This window comes from Branchiostoma floridae, chromosome 1 (assembly GCF_000003815.2).
Source record: "Branchiostoma floridae strain S238N-H82 chromosome 1, Bfl_VNyyK, whole genome shotgun sequence".
In the NCBI taxonomy this organism is placed as follows: Eukaryota; Metazoa; Chordata; class Leptocardii; order Amphioxiformes; family Branchiostomatidae; genus Branchiostoma; species Branchiostoma floridae.
This window is the reverse complement of record NC_049979.1, coordinates 13,054,506-13,072,475: the sequence shown is the minus strand read 5'-3', so window position 1 is coordinate 13,072,475 and position 17,970 is coordinate 13,054,506. Positions and strand designations below refer to the sequence as shown.

The 17,970-nt window shown below is 43.2% G+C and overlaps 1 protein-coding gene across 1 annotated transcript in view; it reads left to right on the top strand.

The window, feature by feature from the left end:
• The first annotated feature begins 3,314 nt into the window (after positions 1-3,314).
• Positions 3,315-17,970, top strand: part of LOC118429879 (cytoglobin-1-like) — a 28,752-nt gene continuing 14,096 nt past the window's right edge. Inside the window, exon 1 of the mRNA XM_035840509.1 lies at positions 3,315-4,349. Coding sequence (XP_035696402.1) covers positions 4,138-4,349 — 212 coding nt within the window. The 5' untranslated portion in view covers positions 3,315-4,137. The remainder of the gene's footprint in view (positions 4,350-17,970) is intronic.

Genomic DNA, 17,970 nt, shown 5'->3' with positions numbered 1-17,970 from the left:
TAAAGTCTTTAAAAAAACTTTTTCTTAAAGATCTTAATATTTGCCTACAGGGTACAGGTAGGGATGTGCATTGGTCTCCTCTGATGATCACATTAATTTCTCCTGCACCAGTATGTTTCAAACTGCCCAACAACATCTCACATGTACATTGTACATGTACGTACCTGCGCCACATTCACCTCGCAGAAACGCTTTGGTAGATCAGTCCTCCCCCAGTATTTACCAGCCACTTCAGACACAGATGTTTGTTGTGACGTGACCTTTTTTGGAGTGAGGTGGCATTTGAATTTGCTCCTTCCTCTCCGTCTTTATTAGAGTTGACAGAACACTCAAAGGGGTAGTGCATACGTGTGGTGTTATATAAGTCCGGCATAAAACAACTAGACAAAACAATATTGCTTTCAAACAAAGCGTAAGAAGTAAAAAAAAAAATTTTCAAACAAATAAGACAATTTGTACAAAAAGGTCCGAGTTGCATCATCTCATCAAAAGTGGGAAACAGTAGTCATCAGAACGTGTTTTCATCTGTATTCATCATACGTTCCCCGGGTTCATAACACGTGAATACAACTAGGGGTAAGTTGTCTTATACAGTTCGGTGATCCCGTATTACAAAGTGTTATAGTTGTTGGGGCAATGCTTGATATGCTCTGCGTATGGAATGTAACCGACATTTACTGAAATCTTTTTTCAAGAATTTGACATTTTTTTGTTTTTTCTTGTTCATTTAACGCTAGTTCACCTTTATCCGCAGGGTAGCCTATATCCGTTGTGTTGCGAAACAGGGTATCCTGGGATATCAAGTCGATATGGACGGTAGTTTCAAATTGTGATATCTTCAAAATATTGCAGTTTAAAACCACCATCTGTCGACTTAATAACCCTAAATACATTGTTCTTAAAAAGAACGGATAAAGGTGAACTAACGTTATATTTTAGCCTTTCCCTCATGATGAAAAACGGAGGTATCTTGTTATGCAACAAAGAATGTTGTCTAGATTTTTGATACGTCTGTTAGTGTTACCAACCTTTGTTCATCTATTTCTTTAACCGTACATCTCATGATGTTACAAAGTTATTCGGCCTGTCTGACTAGAAACGCAGTTTCATTGCACATATCTATTCGCAATAATCTAATCATGTTGATATTCTGGTGAGGGAACAATTAATCAACGTGTGTCATTTCCACTAAACTCAATTGCATTATTCGGGACTAGAAAATCAGTTTGACTTAAGATACGTTCAAAGCCGTCCATACGAAATAATCACACACTATTAAAGATAAATGCGCGACTCAGGATGTGTGTAATAGAAGTGCTCTTCTGAGGCTTTCGCTGCTTACAGCCCCTTCGCACAAGAATAGGAATGAGCCGGACCGGCATTCCGTGTGAATAAAATTCTTTGTATATTCCTGGAAATCCGTGGTGTGTTCCAGAAATTTTTACTGCGTTCCAGATATTTGTGTCTACTATTGTAGCCGTCATTTTTGTCATACTCAAAACTCTCGACGTTCATTTGAGGCGGAGAAATATCGAACAGAATTCAAAGTATTAAGTATTCTAATTTCTAACTGCAGTACGACTTCATTCTTAGGCAGCCCGACATTATTCGAAACATTCTGATCTCATTCGATGGGGAGAGCCACAAGAATGAACACAAATATCTGGAATGCAGTGAGGATTTTTAGAATGTACTACGAATACCCAGGAATACACTAATCTCCAAGCGGATTCGCCGTGGCAGTATCAAAGCTGGCCGGGAGTGTAGCCTACCTAGGCGGCTGGCCTCCTCTAGCCGGCTATACTCCTTGGTCAGCCTTGATACTATCTTATGCCCCCGGGAATCTGCTTGGAGATTAGGAATATACAAGAACTTTCATTCAGACGGCTTTCCGGCTCATTCCGCCTCTCGCGTGGCACAAATTTGACAAATTTACAAATTCTTCGTTCCGGCTGGTTCTAAATTATTCCTGTTGATTTGGTTTCAGTGTGAAAGCCCTATAAGTTGTGAAAACGTAGCCAAATCACTGGAGACAATCTACATACAGGTGGTATCTCACTGCACTTGGGGTACCAGTGTGGCACTGCGGGGTTCGTTCACTGTTGTTATTTTTGTGTTGTTTTGTAATTCAAATATTGCGTAATACGTAAATGTATGACTTAGAACACAACAAAAAACACAAACGTAAGAAAATGTGTTCTTTATCTCTGAAATTCGTTGAGTGATCTTGCGAATTCCGCAGTGCCGCACCATACCCCAAGTGCAGTTAGATACCACCTGACGTGAGCTCTCCCCGCGGACAGATGAAAGTGTATGGAAAGCTCGTCCGTACTTAACATAGGAGAGGTAGATATTGATTTAACTTGCTCCCTTCATCCCCTCTGAGGATCCTCGCCCTAACTTGGCCCGTCATCAAATTTAATGTCCCTCATGTGCAATCAATCTCGCGTCTAAAACGGACAGGTTGCATATGTAAAGTGTAAACCCAGATATCGCCCACGAATCCCCACAAGGCTCGCAGTTAGTTCACAGCAAGTTAATTTTGAACTGCTGACTCACAGCTAGTTTCCAACCTACCCACGACTCACCCCAAGACCATCTCTGCTGTCAGGCTTCCCGGCATGCAAAATGAAAATTACCAGAACGTGGGCGAATCACCCCCGAACTTCACACGACCGACATTCAACCAAAAACAAAGAAGAACGATAAATGCCGTATTGGCGCTATCTATGATCAAAATTTGATATCTTGGTGATGTTAACAGCATAGAAAACTGGATTATTTTGATTGAAAACAAAAATAGCCTCTCTTTGTGAAAATCTCTTAATATGTCCATTTCAAGTCGTGAGACGATTAGCAATCGGTTGGGAATCAGTCAGGAGAGATTCGGCAGTCTACGGCTGGTGGTCGGGATGGTTGGGAGTAGGTTAGATAGCATTCGGGGCTAGGTTAGGACATGGTTAGGAGATGGTTAGGAGATGCATATTCGGCTTAAGTTCGGCACCAAAGATAGGCGTGGCCTAAAACTGGTCAGACTGCTCCCGAACTACTGCCGACCTGAGTCGGCTAAGGGTCGGCTGGTGTTCGGGAGTTAAACTCGGCTATGTGTAACCTAGGCTGTTATAACGCAAAAATTACAACGGTTTAAATATCATAGACATTATAATTATATCTTTCACTTGGCTTCCTCGTGTACGACGTGCTGAACCTTAATGCCTATAAACGTCAGTGAAAACTCATTTGAAATTTAAAAAGCTTTATGGGGAATACATTTTTCGTACATTGGTTACCATGACTGTGTAACGTTAGTCGGTGTAGAAAAGTAACAATAATTAGCTAAATTGCTTAAATATACTTTGAAACACTAATGCCAGGCTAAAGTGGACCGGACCATACATTGCTTAAGATACTGTCATGGTAGCTGTGTCATTTCACAACAGCGGACGGTAGGGGGCGTAACGGAACCATATAATTCCGAACTACGCCGGCGGCCACTGATGATAAAGCCTACCGTTATCACACAGTAAGCCTCGATCGGTTGTATATAAACAGCACTAGTGTTTTGTAAAATTGCATTTTAGGACGAACCGTAGAAACCTCGACAGTTGAAACGGTCCACGGCATGAATGAATCGCACGTGGAACAGCAGGAACCTAAAAGAACGCCGCAGTGAACCAAGGCATGAGCCTTCCGAGTAGTCAGATTTAGTTGGTGAGGTAGGGCAGTGTGACAGGCTTGACGATGTGTCGAACCTGATTGGAGTCATCTTCACGTGATCTCAAGAACGCATGACCTGTGGCCTTCTTGGCACAATTGTACAACTACGTTGAGAGCGTGTCAGGTCGCTTAGGCCACAGGTGAAGGATCTGGCTCAGGGTGAAGACAGTCAAACCACGAGTGAAGGCTCTGTCGATGTGTCGGACGTGATGAAGTGATCCTCTTTCCGTACATCTTGACGCTCAGTTGAGGATTATTTTTTGCTGTGTGTTATTACACTTACAGGTTCCTACCGGTCCACGGCACAAGGTCGAGTGTTCTCTTTCTGGACGAGATTGTTGGACGGAGTGCTCGCGTGGCGGGCGGAAAATTCTTTCATCAAGCGGTGTGGTTCGGCCGCCTGCGCGCACACTCCTCGGCATGGGAGCGAACATGGGATGTTCAAACAGCAAGAAGATGTCGCACGAGTCGGAGTCAGCCAACAGCGGCGACAGCACACCGCCCAAATCCTCCACACCGTCGGCGTTGGACGAAAGGTTGCCACTTACTCAGAAGCAGAAATTCTTGCTGTTGAAGTCGTGGAAAGGAGTGGCCAGACAAATCTCACAGTGCGGCAAAACCATGCTGATAAGGTAAGTACGCAAACATTATTGAGCTATGTTCGCACATGCAATGACAATATAAGAGCTTTGTAATATTTCGGAAATATACTCAAAGCAAAGCCGCTGGATCGATGGATCGGATGACGGGTTTTACAAACACAAAATGTGCTTCCTCATCCTGGCGTCCAGCTACAATAGGTACATCTGGCACTATCGGTCTTTCCGGTTGTCATACTACCACATGTACAACATTCCTCTTCTCTAGCTGAGTCAGTCAGAAATTCAAGTAAGTTTACCTTCAGATAACGCATACGCCTTCAGAATACTAGTAGGGGAAATTTCCAAACATCGCAGTGACACGGCCACTAGACAATAAAAACACAGATTATCTCATATTTGAATTAAACTGAGTTGAACTGAGTATTTGTGCCATTCTACGTCATACTGGGCAGATTAGCTCTATTTTCATCTGCGGAAAGAATGATAACTCCATGTTTCAATTGGAATTTAGGTACAAGGTTGAAAAGTCTTCGTGACCTAAGATTGACAAAAACACACCTATTAAATGTAATCGTACTTTAATCTGGAAAATAAACGAAGATACCACTTTAGGAACGGGGGTGAAATAGTGCATGTACTTTATTGTTCATCAGTAAATCAGTCGTTTATTGCCTGAATACGATGTACTATGGAAACGTAGTGTGCAGTGCGGAATGGAATGATGGATACCGCTCGGGAGTGGTAAGGTATGGTAAGTGGGTTGTCCCGAAAACATCCGTGATAATCCTTGGGAAAATATATGTCAAGAATTCATGATCATCAACAACTCAGGAGCGCCCCGGTCATACCGTGTAGGCGGCACTGGGGTTATCAGAACTTACAGGCGTGTAGTCGCGTGTGTATTTGTTCTATCATACAGGAGAAAGACTTATCACTCTCTCTCTCTAATGGTGTAAACTAAATGCAGCAGGGAGAGCTGTAGCTATTAGCGCAATCACACGTTATTTTTGTACGGCCAACCAAAGGTCTTACAATGTAAAATCCCCAGATACAGAGAGACGGATAGGTGACCGGCCCATGATTACTCCGTTAAAGGCGGAGAAATTTATAAGTGGTTCACGTGTTTTACCCTGATTGCTGATGTATGGTCCTGCAGTCTTGAATATGGATATGACCACAGTGTAGTATACAAGTCCTCTTCTACTAACATATACATTACGTGTAGCATCTTTTCTATTTATCTAAACAACAGTTTCCTTGAATCAGTTCCTTTGAATCAGGTAATAGACAAGGTATGTACGAGAATATAGAAAACGAATGAGGTATCACGCCTACCAATTCCCTAGGCGACTTAAAATCTGCTCATAAATTACAGAAAATGTATTCCGCACAGCAGCACGCTTGTTTTCTGATGTACCAAAGATTAATTGGTACCGAGGGAATAACATGGTACTTTAAGGGATACATACGTTATTGACTCTGGGATATGTACCATTGACACAAGAATTGTAGGTAGTGTATCTTTAACTGTTTCAAGGGGGACTCGTATTTGGCTTCCCATTAGCAGAAATCACAACACTCAAAACTACATACTGCCTGCCTGCAGGGAGATCAACATCAGGCCAGACGTCAAAGTCGGGTGTGACCTCAACTAGACAAATACCCCGGTTTTCTCAAGGTCAGGGATCGCTTAAAGTGGACATCAGTGCCACATTTTTGCGTGATTTGGCAGCGACATCTACAAGAGTGTGCATTTTCTAGATCCTTGAAGCGTGCCTACCGCAAGGGGATAGTGCGGAACTATCAGGGCTTGTTGGTGCACATCCGGAATGATGAATACCACTTGGTTCAGACTTCACAGAAAAATGCAGAGCTCGCGTGAAAAGTCGAGGGTGTTATGTTCCTCTTATCATCACTGAAAAGCAGAAACATCGCGAAGTATTACAGCTCGGATTTCTCACATGTCCGGTGGCAAACATAAGCTTACAATCTTATAGAACCCCCTGGAAGCAAACCGCGCAATGAGAACCCCAAATTCTTGTACGACGCGACCCTGACCCTCACACTGTTTTAATCACCTTTTAGATTTCTACACTCCACGTAATGCATACAGGGGTGGTGACCCTGACATTATCTTTCCATGTGAGGCAGATATATCTATTCCATCCCCGTTACCATGATGCTGCCCCGGTTAAATGCTGAATCAGGTTAGATGGCGTTTAGCTGCTATAATAATGAGGCCTATGCTGCTATACTGATGAGGTCTACGCTGCTATACTGATGAGGTCTGGGCTGCTATAATAATCAGGTCTACGCTGCTATAATGATGAGGTCTACGCTGCTATAATGAAATTCCCTTTCCTATCGCCATGATGTAACAAGGTGACCCGATTATCTATATGTATAAACATATAGTAGGACCAGAGTGGATCAAACTGAAGCACATGACAGTCTTCAAGCAGCATCCTCACTGAATACATCCTGTTCAAAATAATAGTGTTTTTGCTAGAACGTTATTGCCTAAGTTTTGAAGGTCATATGTGGTACCAAGCACGTCATTGTCTCCAGCTGACTGTGATATTTCTTATCCTCTAGCGTGGCTCCCAGCTACATGTAACGTTACTACTGGATTTATTCATACATTTTAAAGTGTGCCATCATCATCATCATAAATAATGAAGCTTGACCTTTAATAATTCTGGACAAGAGTATGATATAAAGGTAAAAGAAACCCCCATGACCTTTTTGAGACCATAGGGGCGATGGGTTTCTTCTATCCACTGTGTCTAGGGCACGGCATCCCTCTCCTTCCGCTTTCTCTACCTCCGGGAACCGAAGCCGTGTGTGCATTTGTACACCTGGATAGAGTGAGGAAATTCACGGGGTATGTCAGGGGATTTGAATCTAGGACCTTGAATCTGGCTTCTGTGCCCAACACACGATGCCAAATGGAGTGACATAAGATGGATTAATTGACAAGTCAGTAACAAATAGCCTGGAAAATACCTTGTGTCAACAGGTGATTGTTAAGGAAGTGTAGTGCTTTAAATTCCCATCAATCACGTGGTGTCCATAGTTTGTTGTATGTCCCTGATGAGTATTCCCAATCATCAGCGGTGGTTCCGGCACTTTATCATAGCTACTGTCAAGTATGGTCATGACGTGTGTCCTTGGGACTAACCGTCATTGCGTGACAAGAGACAGAATCCTTTTAGTAACGGTTAATATTATAGGCTTCACCATTGTTTCTCCTTGTACCCGGAACTGAACATTAGCAACAACCTTGATGGACGGTTCATGTAATTTGCAAATACTACGAAACGACCAACTGATGGCTCCTGTCCCTGCACACTCTACCCCTGCACTATTGGTGGTCCCTGTCGCTGGGGCTTAACACCACAACACAGTATTACCGGTAGAACCTGCTCTTGCTACTGATTACTATGACCAATCACTACTAGTGGTCCTATCCTTGATACTGAGCACTATATAGTCTATAACCATCACTACTATATACTAGTGGTCCTTTCCAAGGTGCATCACTTTCACTGGTCCCGCCCTTGGTGCTGAACACTATAACCAAACAATACTAGTGCTCCTGCCCTTGGTGCTAAACGCTACAACCATTACTACAGGCGGTTCTGGCCTCTGGTGCTGAACGCCATAACCAATGACTACTAGTGGTTCTGTCCTTGGTGCTGAATACTATAACCATCACTACTGGTGGCCCTGCCTTTGGTGCTGAACTCTATAATCATCAATACGAGTGGTCCTGCCCTTGGTGCTCAACACCATAACCACTGACTACTAGTGGCCCTACTCTTGGTGCTGAACGCTATATAACCAATGACTACTAGTGGTTCTGCCCTTGGTGCTGAACACTATACCCATTACTACAACTGGTCATGCCCTTAGTGCTGAACACTTTGACCCATCACTACAACTGGTCCCGCCCTTAGTGCTGAACACTTTGACCCATCACTACAACTGGTCCTGCCCTTAGTGCTGAACACTTTGACCCATCACTACAACTGGTCCCGCCCTTAGTGCTGAACACTTTGACCCGTCACTACTGCTGGTCCTGCCCTTAGTGCTGAACACTTTGACCCATCACTACAACTGGTCCCGCCCTTAGTGCTGAACACTTTGACCCATCACTTCTGCTGGTCCTGCCCTTAGTGCTGAACACTTTGACCCATCACTACAACTGGTCCCGCCCTTAGTGCTGAACACTTTGACCCATCACTTCTGCTGGTCCTGCCCCTTAGTGCCGAATACTTTGACCCATCGCTACAACTGGTTGCTGCCCGTGGTTCTTAAAACCCTCTCCCAGCACTACTAGCCCTTCCACCGGGATTGGTTAATACTTTTCATCACATGAGTCGGTTCTATGTCAGCACGTAACGAGAATCATATCAGCAAATGAGACCAGATGATACGCTGTCTCCTTCACGTCCGATATGACCGACATTAATCTGACACTTACAAGGCTGATACCCGCCGCTAATACCCCACTGTCAACCGCACAGTCTAATTATTCTAATTATGCTACAACAGTCGGGGAATTGAAGAAGCATTGGGCCCATAATCAATCGCCTATTTGATCTTAAGTTAGTTTCGTGAGCAACAGAAAGGCGTTGTTGACAATATGATATGGCGGTTGAAGCTGACTGCCGGTATTATCTTGTATCTTCAGAGCCGGTGAAAGAGCTTCTCCTGATATCGTTTTCTGATTTAATTAGTGTATTGTGGTATTGAACAGTCTCGTTTTCAGTTAGCTCCAACGTCATGCTAATTCCCTTCACTCCCCACATTGACTACGACTGGAAGCTTTTCTTGAATATTTCATTTACTCACCCTGCTCACATAGAACTGATTATAACCTTATTGAATGCTTTTTAGTCAAGCGGATTGCTTTAAGTCTTTAGTCAATCAGCACCCCCTTGTTGCTGAAATGCCTGCACTGACGTCACGTTACTTTGATCAATCATTAGAGATCAATTCAATCAAATATCAGATGTTTCGTCTGACTGGATACGCCAAATGTCATCAACACCACGCACTAGATAAACCGCCCCTTCCGTCATATTGGCATTACTCCAGAGTCTGCTGCCCTAATTGACGAACTTAATCAATATCATGACAGATTGCCTGAGTTCCAGGAATCAGACGCTGGGGATGCACCTTGCAACGAAGTAGATTTTTATAGACAAGATGTAATTCTTAATGACGTTTATATTGGTATTGACTACGTATACCAACTCGTCAATAATTCGCCCTAACTGGCAGTTTTCATGTACCCTACAGTGGTTGTATAGGGTATGTCACCCCGTAAGGGGGGGGGGGGTATAACGGTAATAACTCCGTCGTGTACGCACGTCGGCCGATGATGATGATGATGACGATGGTTAGATATATTTTTACCTACAATTAATACTAGAAACTAATAAAGCAGTATGCATAAGAGCATTCTGATCAAAGCTAAAAGAATATCTTATGATTCGTGGGCTATGCCTACAACTTTCTCGGCAGTTTAAACGCCGAACATTGATGACTGCCCCAGCGTTCGACACGGACGATGGGCATTGTTTGATATATTGTCTTTCTGGAAGTCTTATTTTTACTGGTTCACACTGCTTTCTTCTGGCGTCTGAGGCCCAATTCTCGGCCATGTCACATGTACGTTGGAAGTTTGTAAAGGGTCGATTGCTCTGACTTATACACCTTTCTCACGCGGCGGCCATGATAGATCTAAAACGAGTTCAATGTGGCAAACAAAAGGCTGTCCATCATAATTAGCAGTTCGACCAATGGTAGCCTGCCAATTAGGAAATCGACCAATAAGTGAATGGCTGCAAATTCGTTAAAAATTTGCATTATTATGTTTTTATTTTGCATCTCTTAAGGGACTATGGGGTCAGTCTAAACTACTCTAAATTGCTACCTTTTTCGGTGCAAAACACTTCTTGTAATATTTATTATTCTATCTTATATCATGAAAATTTGTGTGGTTTGGGGGAAAACTAAATGGGACCTGATTTTAGAAATAAGTTTTGTCTGTTTGCCTCATTGACCTCTTCTTCGATCTATCATGGCCGCCGCGTGAGAATGGTGTATAGCGCAATCATGCTGCAAACGTTTCCGACATAGCTCGGAGGCAGATTAAAAACGCGCGGCATTGCTGGTTTTAGATGCTACTTTGGGATTTCTTCGTAGTTTTAGGATACCATCGTCTAATACGTATAAACTGTAATAAGTTTCCCTCTAAATACAATATGGTTGCCAAGTTTTGCTTCCTCTCATCTTTCGGCTAGCCGCCATCAGCTGGATTACCAGCGAAAAGCAATAATGAACATTAATAACGTTCGCGAGGGTTGAATGTTCTCGACATCATACGTTTGATGAATTGCCACAATTTCTAAAGACAAACTATTCAGGAGCAGCTTGCGGGGCCAACGTCAACACGGTTGCCGCCATGTTTGGAGTGGAAATAGCTCGAGGCTTGGTGATACTGTTGGTGACACGGGTAAGTTTTGCCAGTCTCTGCTTGATCAAACCTGTGTTACAAAATGCAGGTTTGTCACACAAGTTTGTCACTTCAGTGAAAGATCAAGTGTAATCTCCCCGTATCTCCCCACATGCAGGGTTGCGTGGGCGATACCAGACGGGAGACAATAAACTCTAAGGAAATTGTGCATTACTTCCGTCTTGTACAGCTCAGAGACTTGCAGAAAAGATAAAAAAGAAACTATAACGTAATGAGTTTTAAGATAAAAATGAAACTAATTTCCTACTTATCAACTGAACTAAAACCAATTTTCTGCCCTTTTCGACAACTGTGATCATTCAGGACAAAAGAAAAATATGCAGTCAAGTGACAAGAGAGTGAGACTTGAACTATGCAGTGAAATGTTTATGCCCTGTCCATGTACGCTACACCCATAACAAGGACATAAGGGGGATAAGAAAGGATGAAGGCTCCTCAATTTTACGATATTCTCCTATCTTGTCTATATGTAGCACGCGTGCTTTTACTGTTTTTGGTATGTTTCTGGGCGAAAGAAGAAAGGGCGAGATTATTGGCCGTAAATCTTGGAGGAATAGTAAAGATAGTGGCAATGTTTTATCATAGTGCCGACAGGGAACCAACTGAAGTCTCGGTTGGTGTGGAAATCTACGGATTGGTCCAAACTTGTAAAAGTAGGGGTGGGTATCGGTCCAAAGCCGCTTTTTTGTTGGACAGGTTAAAAAAACGGACCTTAAACCGGATTTTGGACCGATTAGAAAATGAAAAGATTGTATCGGCAGGCGTTTACACATTTTGAAGCTTACATGAAACTTGACAGTTTTCAGCGATTTCTAGTGCTTCTTATATAAGTATTTGTGTGTCATATAATGTTGCAATGTCGCTCCTAAGTGGCACCCTGTGTTTTCCTAATACCCCTGTCACATTATCCACGATCTTCGGGCGTATCAATGGAAGATCGGCCACATTTAAGATGGATAGATGGTTGCGCGTATTTTTCACCCGAAAACTGTACCTGTCACATATAAACCATACTTTGTACCTTGTACAATTGTTGTGCAATAAAGTTAGTATCATAAGCGAGGCTCGGGCGATTGCCGTAGAATCATCGTCCGATCGATTTTCGCGGCTTTGTGACAAACATTCTCCATTAACTGCCAACTGTCTATAATATAAGTACAGAGACTGAATTGTAATGGAATTATGGAAATGATACTGCTAACGCTCGGAAGGATGAAATAGAAACCCGCTACTGCAGTGCAGTATGGTTTTCCGGAAAGCAAGCCGCGCTGCCTGTTGATTCACATCCAGAGATACGTCGTACCTTCTTGGATTATGATTCCTACCTGAAATCACTTGAGCCATGTCCTTGCTTTGACTCATGGCGTTTATGGAGTTTTCAGGCGTTTGAAGGAGTTATAGAGGTTCCGAGGTTCTGACATGAGAAGAACTAGTTATATGACCCGGGACACGTATAAAATCATGCAAAGAAGACTCTTCTTCAGCACGCCCCAACAAACCTTTGGTCGTGAAGGATGCAAAACGCTACTGTCCGTAATATGACTCTACCTTTGTAGGCAGCCAAATCCTCTGATCATGACTGTGTATGGCCAGACTCTGCAAGCGTGACTTAGTTTTATCTCAAGATTGATGAGGCGGCTCTGGAAGAATTGGCTTGCGATATGATCTAGCAGACGTCAGCGTGCAGCCGTCACGGACGCCACGTAAGGCCTGCCAGAAGCGAAGTGAAATCAGAAAAATCAGAATTTAATTTTATTTTTGTCTTTCGTGAGACAGTCCTGGGTCAGCTCTGTCATCCTGAAACCGTCAACTTTTGATAAGCGTCTTTAACCCTGGCCATTAGTGTATATAACAATTTACCCATGAACTAAGAATAAAACCCATCATATTAACTGTGTACGTTCTGCGCCCTCAAAGCGCTTATTTCCGGTTGACGGATATGGACGAGGAACAACGATGCACAAAATATATGTAGCCATTTTACAATTTCCTACTATACTTGACTGTGCATCCATCAGATAAAATTACGGTAAAGATTTATTTAGCCATGCGGCCACAGAGATCATAGACACAACACCCATTCATTTGCCATCATCGTTATCCCTCTCCACCTTCATATCCTTGGTGGGTTTTCGGTTTTTACCTAAATGCTCTACCAGATCGCTGCCAGGTACTTGAGGTAGAAAAGCGTGGCACTGATTGCTCTCTGATGATTGGCTTTAAAATCTCAATGCGCACGGAAATCTCTATCATCTCCAACTTCTCGCACGATTCTCCTATTGTGTCAGACTTATCCCCCATCGAGTATAGGAGATGCTTTCATCGTCTGCTCTCCGTCAAGGCCGATGGGCCGTGTGCTCTCCGGATTCAATTGCAAGTGCACCCGATAATTGCAGGGGATATTAGAAAGGTCCCTTGCTGAGTCAATTCCATACAATGTAGAGAATTCTGAGGCTAAATGGTTTCAAATAGCCTGGCATCCTTGAATAATATATTGCAATCTTTATTGACACGACAAAAGTACAGCGACTTTCGTAAGGTCTACATGCATAACAACTACTTACAGTACAACTAAACACAGATATATGGATATCTATAGGTATGGATACATCAACATAAAGGGTCTAGCATGTCATTTACACTATTAGTTCTACGGTATAAACAATCGTGGATATATTTGCCTACTTGTACACAATGTGGATTATCGCCTCCCAGAATGTACGTGAATTTATCTATCGAACAGAGAGTAGCAAAGTCTTTAGAGCAAGTGGAAAGTAATGTGAACAGCTCTGTGCGTTTATCATCATATCGAGAACAATCCATAACGAAGTGACGTTCGTCTTCGATCTCATTTGGGCAGAATGGACAAAACCTCAGGTCACGGGGAATTTTAGAATATCTTCCGGCTTCTATATTTAGTTTGTGACTACAGATTCTTATCTTAGTAATTGCTCTACGAAGTTCGAAGTTGTGTACATTCGAAAGATACTTCTTTTGTCCGTATCTTTCCTTTAGCGTAGAATAAATGGAAAGTTTTGAGTTATTCTGGATAGAAGAATGCCATTCTTGAATGTATATATCCTGTAAACGGAGTCGTAATTGATCGATTAGCATATTAACATGATACAACCTCGGGTTTGTCCATACATACCCAAAACCATTATAGTTGAGAATGTCAGTTACGTGATTTGTCCAATCGTATTCACCGGAAAGTACAACATCATATGCTTCACGTAGTAAAGAATCTTCGGGTAAGTTTGCTAGACGGTGCCAGTATTTGATTAATTGTATCTGAGCGTTGATCGAAATGGGAAATGTTCCTAACTCACCACGGATGCCGTCATTTGATGATTTTGCATGTACTCCAAGTAAAAATTTTTGGAAATTCATGTCAATGGTATCAAATTCTGGGATACTAATATGTGAAGGAAGCCGTATATTAGGCTTCCACCATCACAGCTCCGTCATATAAGTGTAACACATCACATTACAAGCCAGTATGTAGAAGTAAATGTGATTTTAAAATAGATTGACTTGTCACGATGAACAGCACTATTTACAGACCCCGCTTTCCTGGCCTATGTCCTTCAGGTAGGAAGCCAGGATCAGTTCGGCGATTATACCACTCATTTATTCTTAAAACGTGAAGAAAATGCGGGTTGCAGGTTGCATTTTACATGTTACACGCACCAGCAATTGTTTAGACCTGCATTCTAGAGTGGTTTATGCAATAACAAATCTGAACAGTTATTAATCTGTAGCCCGTGTTTCAGGTGAAGAGGACTCCTATCTCCACGCGATATTCATATACCAATGACCATTGACAATGCACTCTGGATTTGTACTTGATAAAAGGTGGATTTCTTGAAGCAATTGTTGTCGAGCTTCATTTGAATGAACGGGAGCAGTTGTAGCTCACGTGCGGAATGGCAAACTTCCAACGCTATAGATGCCTTGCTTTTGGGAGTGGGAGATCTGATGTGTGTGCAGTAAAAACATATCACGTGAAGTCATCCACAGCTCTGGGTTCTCTCCAATCTGACAAGCGGCTCCACCACATGGCGTGATGCAGCGTCATCCATCATTCACCAGCGGTCATCAAGTCCTCGGTGGCGTCATGTTCGATTTCATGCCGGCTTAGGGTCTTACCGTTAGGACCCGTGAGCCAAGCGCCAGCTTTGGACGCTGTCCAGCGATACCGGCTAAGCACCTAACACTGACATACGTCCAAGCGAAAACAAAGTTAGACTCGGGAGATTTTAATGAATATGTATCAAGGGGATAATGGTCATGAAGGGGAGATCACTCGAGTGAGTGAGTGAGTGAGTGAGTGAGTGAGTGAGTGAGTGAGTGAGTGAGTGAGTGAGTGAGTGAGTGAGTGAGTGAGTGAGTGAGTGGGTGGGTGAGTGAGTGAGTGAAGGAACAAACGAACGGACGAACAAATGAATTAACAAATCATAAAATCGAGGAAAAAGTACAAACAGCAGTAGTCCAGCCATGTAGACAGTTAGCGACCATATTGATGCAGACCATAAATAAATAATCCCGTACGTTACCAACAGACGTCATCTGGACAGTGTCTCGTGTTGTTTGCCTGTTACCTGCCGACTTTGATTGAGCTTTCTAAATACCCCTTTACAAATCAAGAATTTAGCTCGGCCGACGTGTTGGCGAGCTCTTAATGTGCATTTGCGGCCGAAGAACGGCCGACGTCATGGCGATTACGAGGGCTTAGGGTGTTTTTTTGCAGCTCGGTCCCTGGAAGCTGCGCTTAAATCTAACGAGGCCTCGGCGACGATTATTGATCTTCTTGATTTTTTATGATAGTTTGTAGAGGGGCAGATTTGTAAAGGGGTACAGCCGATGCTCCGGCGATGTTGATATTCGGCGAGCTCTGACCGATCTATAAATTCGGCCGGCGTTCATGGCTAAACCCCCTCTGGGAGCGTCCCACCCATCGCTCTTTGGATTATAAGGCTGAAGGTATGGCAGGTAAAGATACGATATATATATATACATGGCGGTTACGGGTACGGTTACGGTTAATTCAGTTCACATCCGGGATCACTTTGGGACATGACTAGTTCCTGTGGACATTTTGTGACGTCATGGTGATTATCAACGTGTTTTGCCATCTCATATATGCTGTCCACTGGTACTCCAGAATATCGTACAGTCAGGGATACCATTTCGGCGGTACACGTACTGTATATTTATGATGATGCTGGTCAATAATAACAACCGAACATCCGGGTCTTAAAATTGAATTCATGTATCTTCAATCAGATTGCTATTCGCGGCAGATAGAAAGGCACGGTTGAAAGCTGCTAGGCTGCCACATCATTTTCCACTAGGTATATTCTCCAACGGTTCCGACCAATATGGAGCTAGTGGTCCTTATGATGATGAAACATATTGAAGGTCATCAGAAATATGGCGGTGATTCTTGGGTTCAGCTGATTGCATCAGAGAGTTTACTATCTGAGGAACGAGAGCGGGTTCACCCTTTGGACCTATAAACCATTGAGGGATCAGAGATGGAACCGTGTCTTTACGTGCGTTAGCTGATAATTCCGTTGCTTATTCCAGGCCCGTCGATATGATTATAAGCCTCAGTGTCGGCGGTTAGTTATTTTCCCAGCAACCCTAAGTGGGGACCCACAATCCAGTCGCAGGTACGGAGAGGACGTTAGCTCTTATATTATTCATACAACCTTTTTCTTTAGGCTTATCTTCCTAGCAGGTTACTAAGTCGGTCTGAATGCAAAGTAGAACCCTGTTTACTTTCCGGATACCATAGACATCAGTCAGGGGAAATGCTGATATCGTCACTTTTCCTGTATCTCAGGTGGGGATGAGCGACGAATTATCCATAAAACATTGAGTATGCTCTTGTTATAAATGATTATCTAAAACTGCCCAGGTATCCAATGTGCTGTGGCAGCCTGGGGCGAAGCACATTATCACCATAGTAAAAGAAATCCTTCTGAGAACGTAAAAGTATCACCAGCAGCGCAAAGAAATCTTATGTCAAAAGCAGCTGTGCTTCATAAACGTCTTCTGAACTGTTGTCCTCCAAGGGGAGTCATGGATCACAGTACAAAAACGTCATCACGGCAGACGTTCAGTCCTAACTTTCTATGTTAGTAAGGTCATTGCTATCATGGGAAGCCCCAAAGGTGTAAGGAGTTACGTCACTGAATGCTGTAAATACTACAGGCGACGTTGTTGCCCTTTAGGTGCTTTGTGCTGAGCAGTGACACTTTGTCAATGATTCCTTCGCAGCTCAATGCGCTGCATCACGTTCGTGTACACAAATCTCCGCTGATTCATTTCCCATTACCGGAGCTGAACGATTTTGGATTCCTGTCTGGAACCACCCTGAAGCCGAACACTTCAGGATGGTATTCTACATCCATTATATAGCAGGTTAGGTAAAGATGGAGGATTATCTAAGTACAGAGAGGGATTACTTCAATAGAATATACACAAATCCCATAAATGCATAAACGTGACATGTTAAATGTTGCAACAGGAACAGTTACAATGTCAGGTGCAAGTAACGTTAAATGATAGAACGTGACGCGGAAGAGTCTTGTATTTTGTTTACCTTCCATTAGCAGGTAGAATGGGTATCAGGCGGGCAATCAGGAAGCCCTTCATAAAGCCCCTGTCACAAATCAAGATCTGAGCTCGGCAGACGTGCCAGCGAGTTCCAAATGGCACTTCGGGCAAAATACGTCCGACGTCCTGGAGACTACAAAGGTTTCGGGCGATTTTTACCAGCTCGTCCGTGGCGTTGGGATTTAAACCTATGTCAGCTGTGCACCAAGAAGGCAGAAAAATGAATGAAGGGCCGAGCCCAGTCCAATTTGTCACGGTGCAGAGTTTCAGCGAAAAATACTCGACGCTTGGGCGATTTTGAAATTCAGCGAGCTCCAGCCGATCTAAAATTCGGCCGGCGTTCGCTTGAATTGTGACGCAGGCCGAATTGTAGCTAACAGTCTATCAACTCGGGATTATCAGGCCTTAACGGGATGCGCGAACTGAGGTGTTTCACGCCTCGTTAGGTCCTTCCTTGATTGTTACCGCTTTAGAGGATTT